Here is a 15,236-nt window from a genome sequence, read left to right on the forward strand (position 1 = left end):
TAGTTTTGTTTCTCATTGTAATGACTACAGAGATGGGAAAAGTACTCAGATCTTGTATTTGAGTGAAAGTAGAAGTACTCAGATATTGTTCTTGAGTAAAAGGAGAAGTACTCAGATCTTGTAATAAAAGTAGAAGTATTCAGATCTTGTACTTGAGTAAAAGTAGAAGTACTCAGATCTTGTACTTGAGTAAAAGTAGAAGTACTCAGGTCTTGTTCTTGAGTAAGAGTAGAAGTACTCAGATCTGGTTCTTGAGTAAAAGTAGAAGTACCAGAGTGTAGGAATACTCTGTTACAGTAAAAGTCCTGCATTCAAAATGTTCCTCAAGTAAAAGTAGAAAAGTATTAGCATCAAAATATAGTTAAAGTACCGACAGTAAAAGTAGTCATTGTGCAGATTGGTCCATTTCAGAATAATATATATGATATGTTTTATAATGATTGATCATTAAAGTGTTCTCAAAGCTGGTAAAGGTGCAGCTAGTTTGAATGACTTTGTATACTGCAGGGTAGCTTGTGAATTTACTCCAGGTGGAACTAAAGTCTGATTTAACACTTGATTATATTTCACATCATTCATCCAAATCTGTAAAGTAACTAAAAGTATTACATACATGTAGTGCAGTAGAAGTACAAAGTACCATACAATTGCAATACTGAAGTAACGTATGAGTATCTCAGGTAACAAAACAGAGGACTAGGACTTCAACTGTCACACACACTCCACAAGGTTTTGCCTCAGCTCAAATTGAGCTCTTCGTAAAGATACGGGTCCAGCTCACGGAGAGCATTGATCAGAACCCTGCTGGCTGCAGCTCCTTTTCTCCGCACCGCGTCCACCACCTCTCGTGCTCCGTCATTTTGGGGTTTGGTTCTGGCCGACGTCATTTCAGATTCACTGATCACTTCAGACTCAAAGAGTTTATCCAGAAGGTCGATCAGGACAGTTGGAGTCACTCTTTGAATGAACTCTGTCCGAACTGAGCGCAGCCTCTGGTCTGCTGGGACTCTGCTCTCTGCTGGGACTCTGCTCTCTGCTGAGACTCTGCTCTCTGATGGGACTCTGCTCTCTGCTGGGACGCTGCTCTCTGCTCGGACATTTCTCCGGGACAATTCACGCCTTGGAACTGGAAGATAAACAGGGAAATACTTTTGTTAACGAACAATCACATTAAACAGATCTCTTAAAAATTACTCAACATTCCCAGAGGGGGATTTCTGTTCACTTAAAGTTATAATATGTAACATTTCCTCATTAAAATGTATAAAAACTCCTACAACTGTATTATTTATATTTTGTTGAGTTGTGTACAAACATTATCGCAAATGGTTCAGAGAGATGTGTAATTTTAATCAAGGTAACAGTACGTTCATCACGGTCTCCTGTAATGGCGGCGTATCCACTTAAGCATTAGAAGCTGAAGACTCCAACTCCCATAATGCCACGCTGTTTCACCACTGCACAACACTAGTTTTTATTATGGTTTTAGAATATAACAGGTTGTGTGTTTAGTAATGATGCGCTGCCATGGAGCCTTAATGGAGAATGCTATGAGATGGAGCTTTAGAGTTATCCAGTCTATCACTGGGTCTGAGCTCAGGTGGAGTCTTTACCTTCCAGTGACACGCGATAATACCAGACTACGTTTCCACCTTGGTCCTTGACCTTCAAAACCACTCTCTCTGTGCTCGTCGTCAGGGAAACTTGAAATGTCGGGTGGTAGTTTGGTCCAAACCTGGAATCAAATGTTTTACTCTGGAAACCAGAAGCAGAAGTTAAATGTTTATCTGGATCTTTCCTGATTGTGAATCCACATGCAGATAAATGTGTGTTAATGATCATTGTGTTTCTTTAGAGGAGTATCAGTGACTCACCTCAGGCTGAATGAAGAAGCCCTCAGGTTCACAGTGCACACTGTAACTGTGATCAATGTCCAGCTCACAGTCGGAGGAGATTGGGATGTTCACAGCACGTCTGTGTTTTTTAACAACCTTCAGAAACAGGACATTTTTGATCAATTTAAAACAACCTGTTGACAGACCTGCTCTACAGAGATATAAGAATTACAATCAATTAAGAATAACATCATGAGGACATATGTGAGTAGATTAATTAAAGTGTATAGGTTAGATTTCTTTTTTTGCGTTTATGAAGAAGATGTCCGGTCGCCAGGGCGCGCGCGTGTGTGTGTGTGTGTGTGTGTGTGTGTGTGTGTGTGTGTGTGTGTGTGTGTGTGTGTGTGTGTGTGTGTGTGTGTGTGTGTGTGTGTGTGTGTGTGTGTGTGTGTGTGTCAATGGCATTTGTTTTCAGAAGATATTGTGATAGTGTTGTTCGTTCCGGTGCACTCCGACAGGACTAAGCACTACATTGACCACCATCACTGCGACAATGAAAGTGGTGAATGGTATTGCTAATATCTTAGACAAACAGAGTTGTGCAGCTCTGTTTATTGATCTTTCCAAAGCGTTTGATACCGTCGATCATCATATCATGAAGCAGAGGCTGGCCAGTATTGGCATATCCAGCCATGCAGTGGGGTGGTTTGTGAACTACCTCTCTGAAAGGTCCCAATGTGTTCAGTTTGATGGGCTGTCTTCTGAGTGGTTAAACATTACAAATGGTGTACCACAAGGTTCTGTTTTAGGTCCACTTTTATTCTCCATCTATATCAACAGCTTAGGTCAAAATGTGGATGAAGCAACTTTACATTTTTATGCGGACGATACCGTGATGTATTGTGCAGGTCCCTCCATTAAGGAGGCTGTTGTTAAATTGCAGGCAGTTTTTAATATTATTCAGACTCAGCTCTCTGAACTTAAGCTTATTTTAAATGTTGATAAAAACTAAGGTAATGCTATTTTCAAAAGCCAAAAAGACACCGGAGACAACTTTGGATATTGTTACTACGCAAGGATAAGTACTTGAAGTGGTTGCCTGCTATAAATACCTTGGTATCTGGGTTGATGATTGTCTCTCTTTTAACCTGTTAAGCCTGAGAGACACCGGTACCGGGGCACTGCTGCAACATCTTGCAGGAAACAGTGTCTGAGGGCATATTCATTTAATAAACTATGAATGTTTTATATCCATGTAACGGGAAGAAACTCATCTAACTGATCATTTTTATTTATTTTTCAAAAGAAAACCCACAATGCTAACACTGAGCCTCTGAATTAGCAACGAGCGAAAAATGCTAACAGATTACTGCACCGAAAATCACTCACAAAACCTTATTATTTATATTTTCTCCACATCCATGACATCGTTTCACATCGTGAGGTGACACAGAATCGATGGGTACCCTCATTATCACTGAATTATACAAAATCGCGACGTTATAAGCAAAAACAGACATCAAAACATTTGACACTAGGTAGCTAAAAATGCTAACAAGGTTACCGTGGCTCTGTAGTCTCTCCAAAGTGGTCTTCAATGGCATTAAAACGATAAAAACGCTGCTGAAGTTAATCCATAGGTTAATCCAATGTGTCTGTGTCCCTTTGAAATGATTTCTGATAAACCATGAGCAATGAGACGGATAATCCATGCTTTTCCGTTTCTAGATGTCAGAGCTAGAGTGTAGCTTCACTCTAATGCGAAATTACATGCGCAAAGCCCCCACCTTTTTGTTTCACAATGAGTGTGTGTGGGGGACTCCCCCTTCGATTCTATTGGCTCTAACGGTCAGAAAGAGGTGTCAACCATCAAAATCGACCAATGGGTTCCAGAGATATGGAAAAGAAACCATTTCCACCCAAATCACCTCAGAGGTGGAGTGTTTTTGGCTAAACCTCTCTAAAAAGGTCAAATGTCACTTGTTTTGCATCAATCTTGATACAGGGTACTTATTATATGTTGTACTTTGGATTCCTAAAGCTTTTAGTCTACCTTACCATCATCCAAGGGTAGTTTTCACTATAAGTAAAAAAGAATCTTTGGACGGACACTATAATTTACAGTTTTTTACTATGTAAAATCTGAATTTTCTTTCAAATAAAAAACATCTATATTGATTCTGACTTTTCTACATCCAACTCACAGGTTTATCATTACTTTGAGAAAAAAGATTATTAATTTAACCCTTTTAGAAGGGAAGATATGGTCATTTGTTCTGGGAATGTCATTTTCGAGCCTGAGACCTGAAAAACAGGCCCAGGGCTTAACAGGTTAAACCTCAGGTCAATAATCTGCTTAGAAAGCTGAGGGTGAAGCTAGGTTTCTTTTTCAGAAACAAGTCCTGTTTCTCACTTGAGGCCAGGAAAAGGCTAGTCTCTGTGACCTTTTTACCTGTGCTGGACTATGGTGATCTGATCTATATGAATGCACCTGCCCATTACCTGATCAAGTTAGATGCCGCCTATCACAGTGCACTGAGATTTGTGACTAACTGTAAAGTATTAACTCATCACTGTACCCTGTATGCCAGGGCAGGTTTGCCTTCACTCACTGTACGGAGGCTCAGTCACTGGTACATGTTCATCTACAGAGTTGTTGGGTAAACTACCATCTTACATCTGCTCTCTGATCACACGGCAAATTGAAAGTAGCTATTGCCTGAGATCTCATGCTGTGGTTTTGTTAAATGTGCCAAGTGCTAGGACTGTCTTAGGGACGAAAGCTTTTTGTTTTTCTGTTGTTTTATGTCTTCATGTGGAACCTACTTGCAGCAGGTCTCCCTTGAAAAAGAGATCGATGATCTCAATGGGATTCACCTGGTTAAATAAAGGTTTGAAATCAAGATTAAGATTAAATAAACTTCTTTCACTTGGGAACACACACAAATACCTATGGAGTTGGCCAGATGTGTGTAAATTACTGTTCATGGTAATTTGAAAACAAATGCCGGTGTCGGACACACACCGAACACACAAACACAGAGCGCAGCAGAGCAGAGCACAAACACACACACACACATCATGTGCCCTGGTGACCGGACATGTCCTTCATAAAACGAGTAATAGGGGGAATAATCAGGCAGTTCGATGTGTGTAGAGGTGTGTGTGTGTGTGTAGAGGTGTGTGTGGTTCAAACGTAGCAGCCTCGTCTCTCTTCAGCTGTTCTAATGAAGTGAAGGCGGTGCATAGAAGGCACATCTCTTCATTCATAGATCAAGGCAGACTGGTCCACAGACTCTCCTGTTTTGTGAATCCGGTGCTTAAACAAATATCTCCCTGGCCGAAATGTCCCTAAAATGAAGTCAAAGTTCGAAATATATCTCAAATAATATATATATATGATATATCCAATGCCATTTCCCCACATAAACATAACAGAAACGGTCGTCTCCTGTGGGCTCCACTTCCTACTTGGGGCACCGGTAACTTTCTCGTGCGGACGAGAAAGTATATCGTGCGCACAAGATACTTTTTTTTTTCCATGACCCTTTAGGGCTCCGTAGTTGTCAACATTAACGTGTCAAAACTCGCGATTAATCTGGAAACTTTGACACGTTAAAAGAATGAATGCATATTAATCACATGACCAATTCCTGTAACGCGATCACACGTGATGCCGGCTCTAATCCCTAAAAACTACCAGAGGGTTGGCTAGCCATGGCTAACATCACTATGACAGTCTAATGGAAGATCAAGGACAAAACTCCTCAGTTTGAATACTTAATGTCCGGCTCTGACCTGAGGACAAGCAAAGGACTTTTTGCTCCACTGATCTAAACAAACACTAGAGTTAGATATTTGAAACAATTACTATTTATTTCAGATAGGAAAGTTTAAATTTAGCCAGAAGGTTTATTACCTGGGCGGGTTACTATACCCATCCCCCTACCTGAGGAAGACAAAAGGACATAGGAGACGCCAACTCCTCTCTTTTCCTCTCATCCCTGTAACCCCCTTTTTGTATTCTCTCAAATCCTTATCACCTTAGCGTTTTCCTCTCTTTACTTTTATTTTATTAGTTCTCAGTTAGTATTAAACATTTCACTTAAATGACATTTTTTTTTGTAACTAGTATATCCTCCAGCCACCTCCCCCAGGTCCACCGCTGTGTTCCCTCCTTTATCCAGCACAGCAGCCACCCGCTCATCGGTTCAGTAAGACAATGCGATCCGTATGCTTGGTTATGGTCATTTTCAGTTATTGATTTAAAGGTCACCTGTTAAGCCCTGACCCTGTTTTTCAGGTCTCAGGCTCGAAAATGACATTCCCAAAACAAATGACCATATCTTCCCTTCTAAAAGGGTTAAATTAATAATATTTTTTATCAAAGTAATGATAAACCTGTGAGTTGGATGTAGAAAAGTCAGAATCAATATAGATGTTTTTTATTTGAAAGAAAATTCAGATTGAACATAGTAAAAAACTGTAAATTATAGTGTCCGTCCAAAGATTCTTTTTTACTTATAGTGAAAACTACCCTTGGATGATGGTAAGGTAGACTAAAAGCTTTAGGAATCCAAAGTACAACATATAATAAGTACCCTGTATCAAGATTGATGCAAAACAAGTGACATTTGACCTTTTTAGAGAGGTTTAGCCAAAAACACTCCACCTCTGAGGTGATTTGGGTGGAAATGGTTTCTTTTCCATATCTCTGGAACCCATTGGTCGATTTTGATGGTTGACACCTCTTTCTGACCGTTAGAGCCAATAGAATCGAAGGGGGAGTCCCCCACACACACTCATTGTGAAACAAAAAGGTGGGGGCTTTGCGCATGTAATTTTGCATTAGAGTGAAGCTACACTCTAGCTCTGACATCTAGAAACGGAAAAGCATGGATTATCCGTCTCATTGCTCATGGTTTATCAGAAATCATTTCAAAGGGACACAGACACATTGGATTAACCTATGGATTAACTTCAGCAGCGTTTTTATCGTTTTAATGCCATTGAAGACCACTTTGGAGAGACTACAGAGCCAAGGTAACCTTGTTAGCATTTTTAGCTACCTAGCGTCAAATGTTTTGATGTCTGTTTTTGCTTATAACGTCGCGATTTCGTATAATTCAGTGATAACGAGGGTACCCATCGATTCTGTGTCACCTCACGATGTGAAACGATGTCATGGATGTGGAGAAAATATAAATAATAAGGTTTTGTGAGTGATTTTCGGTGCAGTAATCTGTTAGCATTTTTCGCTCGTTGCTAATTCAGAGGCTCAGTGTTAGCATTGTGGGTTTTCTTTTGAAAAATAAATAAAAATGATCAGTTAGATGAGTTTCTTCCCGTTACATGGATATAAAACATTCATAGTTTATTATATGAGAGGTTTAGCAAAAAAAACTCCACCTCTGAGGTGATTTGGGTGGAAATGGGGGTTTTACCGTTTCTCTGGAACCCATTGGTCGATTTTGGTGATTGACATCTCTTTCTGACCGTTAGAGCCAATAGAATCAAAGGGGAATTTCCCCACACACCGGTACCGGGGTCTCTCGGGCTTAACAGGTTAAGCAAAATCCACTTCTTCATGTCTTTTCTACATCAACATGTGTCCCCTCTGTGTAAAAAAAAAAAGATTCTTCTTTTTGTCCTGATCCATTTAAATAAAAACCTGTCTGAAAATGAGCTGATCAGATTTTGGCCACTTTATGATGTCATAACAAGGTTTCCAGATTAATCGCGAGTTTTGACACGTTAATGTTGACAACTACGGAGCTCCTAAAGCAGGGATGGGCAAATGGCCCACCTCCTCTTTTTGCAGCCCTCAGATTATAGGTGGGGTAGGTAATTTTGGAGAAACCAGCTCGAGATCGCTAGAATTTGAAAATACACAACCGGAGAAAATCTGCCACTTCCTTACAGAGCCCCTCCTCCAACACACACGAACGCGCACATGACCAATGAGGGCACGAGATAAGTTTGTGCACAGATGGAAGGCTGACAGGCAGGTAGGCCATCCAGTTACTTTAGCCGGGCCGGCTAAAATGATTGGTCGTGCTTTTTACAGTACTACGGCTTCCACAGATGACATTTTTTTATGGATTTTTTGTCAAAGCACTTAAGATATTCATTGCTATCGGGATGTTAAGAGCATTCCATGGAATATAACAACAAGTGTATCTCGAGCCGGTTTCTCAAACTTACCTACCCCACCTTTAATTTATAAACAACGTAATTAATTAAAAAAAGAATTTATTTTTTATTTATTTACTTGTAGTACTGATACCATCCACTAGACTCCTAGTTACGTCGCGAGCTGCGTACATGATTTCGCCAAATACCGCGAAATAATCTGTGACGAGTTTGTGTGTATTGTGTTTGTTTCCCGGTGAAACACTCACAAGAAACACCGGCTGTTGTTATGCCTGCTGTGAATTTAAGTTACCATTTGTAATTATGCCTTAAGCTTGAAAGTTGTATTTATCATCTGAATTTGGCGAAACAAGTTTAATATTCTAAAAACCAAGACTTTGTTTATTTGAAATCAGATGAAAACAAAATGTCACGGACCCTGCCGTGTTATCTATGATTACTATACGCTTTTCATTCATAATTTCAGCGGGACGGAGGGGAAGCGGTGCTGAGGAACAGCAGAGTGCGGGTTGACAGGTGTCTGTGTTGACATTCCCCTTATTGTGCGTCAGCAGAGAGAGGCTACAAAGTGTCTTAGGTTCAAGTTAGACAACTAATGTCTGGGTAGTGTTCATGACTTCATGTTTATGTCATCTTAATGGTTAATCTCAATGCACACACATTTTCCTAGCTTTCCAATAGTTTAAAATAGTTTTATTCCACTGTTAAATAACCTGTTCAATACAAACATGCCACTTGTAAAAATGAAATAACATTTCTGTGAACTGATATTTGTTTAGTGAGCTTATTAGAGGATGTTCCCTGAAAGATTGTAAAATGTCAATGAAGATGTCCGACTTAGTATATTTGTTAATAATTACATACAATACATGGAATTTGTGTGTGTGTGTTCCAAGTGAATCTGCGGCCCCCTGGTGGCCAGTACATACATTATGTGGCCCACACCACCATCCAATTTGCCCATCCCTGCCTAAAGGGTCATGGAAAAAAAAAAAAAGTATCTCATGCGCACAATATACTTTTCTCGTTCGCACAAGGTAATTTCTCGTTCGCACGAGAAAGTTACCGGTGCCCCAAGTAGGAAGTGGAGCACACAGGAGACGACCGTTTTCTGTTCTCACAACCAAGAAAGTTTGAAAAGAGGAGCAGTGGCTCTATCAGTAGGGGTTAGTGAGCTGTAGGGTCGCCGGTTCAAGTCCCCGAACAGACGTAAAATATGGAGTGTGGACTGCTACTTGGAGAGGTCCCAGTTCACCTACTGCCCTGCCGTGGTGCCCTTGAGCAAGGCACCGTACCACCCCCCACCCTCCCACTCCCATTGCTCTCCGGGCGCTGTACACTAGCTGCCCACTGCTCCTAGTACTAGACTCCTGGTACTAGGATGGGTTAAAGCAGAGAACACATTTCACTGTGTGTGCATTTATGTGTGACCATTAAAGAGGGTTTCATCCCTCCAATTCTATTCAGTAGGGAGCCTGGGGCCACAACTTCTCTGTGGAAACAGCTGTGGTTTAAAACAAGCATATAGGCTGATGGTGAGCACATTACCTCCTCCTCAAGGACGTTGTTCTGCAGCAGAAATACATCCAGTATTTGTTCCTCTCGGCCCGGGGGTCGTAGGAACAGCAGAATTTGGCCCTTTATTCGCCACTTTAGAAGCCTTTTCAATGTATCGATGATAAGGCCAAAGGAAGAGAGGTGAAGCACCTTCACCACCACATGAGTGTGTGTGACCTCCAGCGGCTCCAAGATGCTCAGGCCTTCATCAGTGATGTGGACGACAGACAACAGGCCGTCCAGGAGCAGCGCTGTGGAGCAAAGAGCTGGTCATGTGTTGCATAAAACAGCTTCATCATCTTCAATGTCACACCACTTTAGCTCAGAGCTAATGTTCATCTAATGTCATTCACTTTGGAGCCTCACTGGGATGTACCAGTTTATATCCTTCACCTTTTATTTGTAATGTTTAATTATTGTTCCGTCCCCCTGTGATCTTTCTGGATGTGAGCATGCGTAATTATTTTCTAATTTACAAGACTGCTGAAATGTTTGTAATCTGCAGCCAGAACAGCTTGACTCATGTCTGAGTGATTCTCTAGATGTGTGAAGAGTTCTCTAAAGCTTTTAGGGCGTATAAAGTCTAACTTATAAATGTTGTTGTCTGTTGTTTTGTTTTGTACATGCTTCAGCCAGACTGACAATGTAAAGAGCAGAAAGAGCAAGAGATGGATAACAAAGTAATAACTAGAGAATGCAATTCCTGAAGAAATTGCTAGTGGGAATGCTTTATGCTGAAAAGCTGACGCTAAACTGCAATGCTGAAATGTAATGTGTAAGAAGAAAGTGAAGAATTTAGATTGAAATGATACATGAACACTGGGGGCTTGAATGTGTGATGAGTGAAGAAAAGAAATTAAAAAGGCTTGGAAAAGCGGCAGAATATTTGAACTGCAACCTTTTGAACTAACTTGATGGCGAATGATCTGTCGCCATGGCAACGGCATTTGATGACACCCCATAATACGCTTAGATGCGTTGATGGCTGCGTCGTTACCAAACCTGTGAAGTTTTGGGCCATTTAGAACATTTTCACTGAAGTTATGAGAAAACCGTGTTTCATGGCGAGCATTGTGTTGCCATGGCAACGGCATTTGAAGAAACCCCATAATTGACGTAGAGCTGTTGAGGGCTGGACCGGTGATATACAAGTGAAGTTTGGGGGACGATCGGACCGTTTCCATTGGACTTACAGCGACATCGTGCTTCATGGCGAGTTGTCTGTCGCCATGGCAACGGCATTTGATGACACCCCATAATACACTTAGATGCGTTGATGGCTGCATCGTTACCAAACCTGTGAAGTTTTGGGCCGTTTGAAGCATTTTCACTGAAGTTATGAGAAAACCGTGTTTCATGGCGAGCATTGTGTTGCCATGGCAACGGCATTTGAAGAAATCTCAAAACTGTCCCGTAGATATCTTCATGGCTGGACTGTTAGCACACATGTGAAGTTTGAGCACTTTTTGAACATTTTCATAGGAGTTATAGCGACATCATGTTTTATGGCGAGGGATGCGTTTCCATGGAAACGGCATATGGTGAGATCTCAGATTTGGCGTAGAGCTGTTGAGGCATGGACCGGTGATATACAAGTGAAGATTGGGGGACGATTGGACCGCGTCGATTGGACTTACAGCGACATCGTGTTTCATGGCGAGTGGTCTGTCGCCATGGCAACGGCATTTGAAGAAATCTCAAAACTGTCCCGTAGATGTCTTCACGGCTGGACCGTTAGCACACATGTGAAGTTTTAGCACTTTTTGACAATAGGAGTTATAGCAATATCGTGTTTTAATGCAAGGGATGCGTTGCCATGGCAACAGCTTTTGAGGAAAACTCACTAATGGTATATAGACATGTTGAGGGCTGGACCATTAACTGTCATCTGAAGACTGGTGGTGTTTGGATCATTTGCATAGGTATCACGACAACATCGTGTTTTATGGCGAGGGATGCGTTTCCATGGAAACAGCCTATGGTGAGATCTCAGATTTGGCGTAGAGCTGTTGAGGCATGGACCGGTGATATACAAGCGAAGTTTGGGGACGATCGGACCGTGTCCATTGGAGTTACAGCGACATCGTGTTTCATGGCGAGCATTGTGTTGCCATGGCAACGGCATTTGAAGAAATCTCAAAACTGTCTCGTAGATGTCTTCACGGCTGGACTGTTAGCACAAATGTGAATTTTGAGCACTTTTTGAACATTTTCATAGGAGTTAAAGGGACATTGTGTTTTATGGCGAGGGATGCGTTTCCATGGAAACGGCATATGGTGAGATTTCAGATTTGGCGTAGAGCTGTTGAGGCATGGACCGGTGTGGCAGAGAGAGAGAGAGAGAGAGAGAGAGAGAGAGAGAGAGAGAGAGAGAGAGAGAGAGAGAGAGAGAGAGAGAGAGAGAGAGAGACAGATAAACCTCTTACATGTGAATGTTTTGTGGAAGAACGATAACAGATATCTGTGAAATTTCAAAACGTGAAGCATGTCAAGGAAGTTGAGTATCTGAAGTGTAATTTTTGTGTACTTTCGGGTTAATAATGTGGCCTTTTTGGCAGTTTAACTAAAGGTGTGCGGCTGCTGCTGTGAGGAAATATCTGCCTGAAATTACAATGGGCTTTAATGGAGACATGTTGAACATTTTTGTCACTTCATGCCCTCAAGAGGCATTTTGTTTAATTATTTTTGCTTAATTATTTGTCATTTTTCAAACTACGAGATGTTTTCCTACGTTTGTCATGAAAAATTATGTCTCAAGAATGTAGGGTTTGGGAATTATGGCAGTTTTAAAAAAAAATATGAAGGCACATTTCAAGATTTCTTACCCTTTAGCTGTGACATCACGCACTCTAGTTAATGTTAAAATCTGAAGAAAACCTCTTTAACAAGGTCTGAACAATGTTTAATATCTCTAAAAGTAAGAATCAGATTTAAAAGTTGTGTTACACGAATAATGTCAGAAAGATGTGTAACATTTTAAAGTTGGAATGAGGTTTCTGAGAGAAAGTATGAATGAACAGTTAGCAGTTGAAGTCGCATGAAGATTTGTTGAAGTCTGAAGAATATCTCCATTGACTTCAATGTTAAAAATGTGATGAATTATGGGATGTATCTCTGGAATTATGAAAGTTATGAATAGTTGGAATGCTGTATCAGCATTCCCACTAAATAATAATAATAATAATACATTTAATTTCAAAGCGCTTTTTCAGGTGCTCAAAGACGCTTTACAGTGGTGATAAAACAAGATAAAATAGAATTAAACAAAATATATATATATTAAAAACAGCAACACAACATAATTCACAAATTAAAAGCCAGTCTGAAGAGGTGTGTTTTGGTCAGTGTTTTGAAAGTGGGGGGGTCGGTGCAGTCTCTGATGTGTTGTGGAAGGGAATTCCAGAGGGTGGGGGCAGCGATGGAGAAGGCTCTGTCCCCCCAGGTTCGGAGCTTGGTTCGTGTGGGGATAGAGAGGAGGTTCGCTTCTGATGAACGAAGGCTGCGGGAAGGGGTGTAGTGGTGGATCAGGTCAGTGAGGTAGGGGGTGTGTTAGCAGAAGGATGTTGAAGTGTATTCGTTGACGGACAGGGAGCCAGTGCAGGTTTTGAAGGACTGGGGTGATGTGGTCTCTGGAGCGGGTGTGGGTGAGGAGGTGGGCATCGCAGTTCTGGATGTATTGTAGTTTATTTAGAATTTTGGATGATGAACGATACAGGATGCTGTTGCAGTAGTCCAGTCTTGAAGTGATAAATGCGTGGATGAGGGTTTCAGCAGCCGGGAAGGAGAGTGAGGGGCGGAGGCGGGCAATTTTTTTTTAGATGGAAGAAGGCAGTCCTGGTGATATGGTTTGTGTGTTTGTCGAATTTGAGCTGGCTGTCAAAGATTACTCCAAGGTTGCGAATGTGAGGAGAGGGGGTTAGAGTGGTGTTGTCAAGGGTGAGGTTGAAGTTCTGGGTGGTGTTGGTGCGGGATGTGGGTCCGATTATGATGATATCTGATTTGTCGCTGTTCAGTTGAAGGTAGACAGTTGGTGAGTGTGGAGTGAGTTGTGGCAGTGATGGTTTTTGTGGAAATGTAGAGTTGGATGTCATCCGCGTAGCAGTGATACTGGAGGTTGTGGCGGCGGATGATTTTTCCAAGGGGGAGCATATAGAGGATAAAGAGGAGAGGACCAAGCACCGAACCCTGGGGGACGCCTTGGGACAGAGGGGCAGTGGAGGAAGTGCAGTTATTTATGTGGATGAACTGGTGTCTGTTGGTGAGGTATGATTTCAGCCAGGAGAGTGCAGTGTCAGTGATGTTAAGTGATGATGTGGTTGATGGTGTCGAACGCTGCTGTGAGGTCGAGGAGGATGAGGATGTTGAGATTGCCGGAGTCTGAGGAGAGGAGGAGGTCGTTAGTGATTCTGAGGAGGGCTGTTTCTGTGCTGTGCTTTGTGCGGAATCCTGATTGAAAGGGTTCAAACAGGTTATTGGAGCTGAGGTGGGATTTCAGTTGGGAGTAGTTTTGATAGGAAGGGGAGATTGGAGATGGGCCGGAAGTTGGACATGATGTCAGGTGTGAGTCCAGGTTTGTTCAGTATGGGTGTAACAGCAGCCAGTTTGAGTGAGGGGGGGACTGATCCAGAGCAGAGGGAGGAGTTAATGATTGTGGTTATGAGTTGGGAGATGGGAGGGAGGCATTCCCTGACAAATGTAGTTGGTATGGGGTCCAGAGTGCAGGTGGAGTTCATTCCAGCCACAGTTGCATTGGGGTCACAGGGGAGAACCGGGATAGGGGCTGTGAGGTGAAGGGGGGGAGCCAGGAGGGGAGATGGGGAGGGCTGTTGAGGTCAGGTTTCTATAGATGCTGTCGATTTTGGATTGAAAGAATGAGAGGAAAGAATTGCACTGTGCGGTTGTGAAGGATGGGGTGGCGTTGTCACAGGGTTTAAGGAGTGTGCTGATGGTGGAGAACAGAGCCTTGGGGTTGCTGGAGCCGGAGTGTATCAGTTGTGAGTAGTAGTTGGACCGGGCTGCTTTGAGTGCGTTATTGTACTGATGTAGGTAGTCGGTGTAGGCATGGAGATTAACTGTTAGAGTGGTTTTCTTATGAAGGCGTTCCAGTTGGTGTTTTGTGATTTCATTTGGCGGAGTTCGGGGGTGTACCAGGGAGCTGAATGTGTGAAAGAGACAGTTTTGGTTTTTTGGGTGGCCAGTTCATTAAGACAGGAGGAGAGGGTGGTGTTGTAGTAGTCCACCAGTTGACATGGATTGTCAGGTGGGGGGGAGGGAAGGCGGACATCTTGCAGGTGATGCAGGCTGAGAGTGCTGAGGGAGACAGGGATTTAAGGTTTCTGAAGATTATTGTGCGCTTGAGGATGGGAATATTAATGTCCATGGTGATGGCCAGATGGTCGGTGATGTGAAGGTCGAGGCTGGATAGGTGGTGGGCGGTGAGACCAGTGGAGCAGACTAGGTCCAGGATGTGTCCACGGCTGTGTGTGGGGAAGTTGATGTGCTGTGTAAAGTTGAAGCATTGTAGAGTTTCCAGAAATTCGATGGCATGGGTCATGGTTGGGTCATCAATGTGGATATTGAAATCCCCTACGAGCAGCACAGATGGAGATATTGCGCTTAGCTGGGTTAGAAGGTCAGAGAGGTTGGAGAAAAAGGTGGGATTTTGTTTTGGAGGGCGGTAAATGATGGCTG

At 42.3% G+C, this 15,236-nt stretch overlaps 1 protein-coding gene across 1 annotated transcript in view; it reads right to left on the reverse strand.

Moving 5' to 3' along the window:
* Nucleotides 1-548: 548 nt before the first annotated feature.
* The window catches only part of LOC117482643 (protein NLRC3-like), a 43,007-nt gene continuing 28,319 nt past the window's right edge, over nt 549-15,236 (reverse strand). The window contains exons 14-17 of the mRNA XM_034130817.1: nt 9,537-9,796; nt 1,875-1,991; nt 1,614-1,755; nt 549-1,126 (exon numbers count right to left, since the gene is read on the reverse strand). Coding sequence (XP_033986708.1) covers nt 738-1,126; nt 1,614-1,755; nt 1,875-1,991; nt 9,537-9,796 — 908 coding nt within the window. The 3' untranslated portion in view covers nt 549-737. The remainder of the gene's footprint in view (nt 1,127-1,613; nt 1,756-1,874; nt 1,992-9,536; nt 9,797-15,236) is intronic.

Source organism: Trematomus bernacchii, unplaced genomic scaffold (assembly GCF_902827165.1).
Source record: "Trematomus bernacchii unplaced genomic scaffold, fTreBer1.1, whole genome shotgun sequence".
NCBI lineage: Eukaryota > Metazoa > Chordata > Actinopteri > Perciformes > Nototheniidae > Trematomus > Trematomus bernacchii.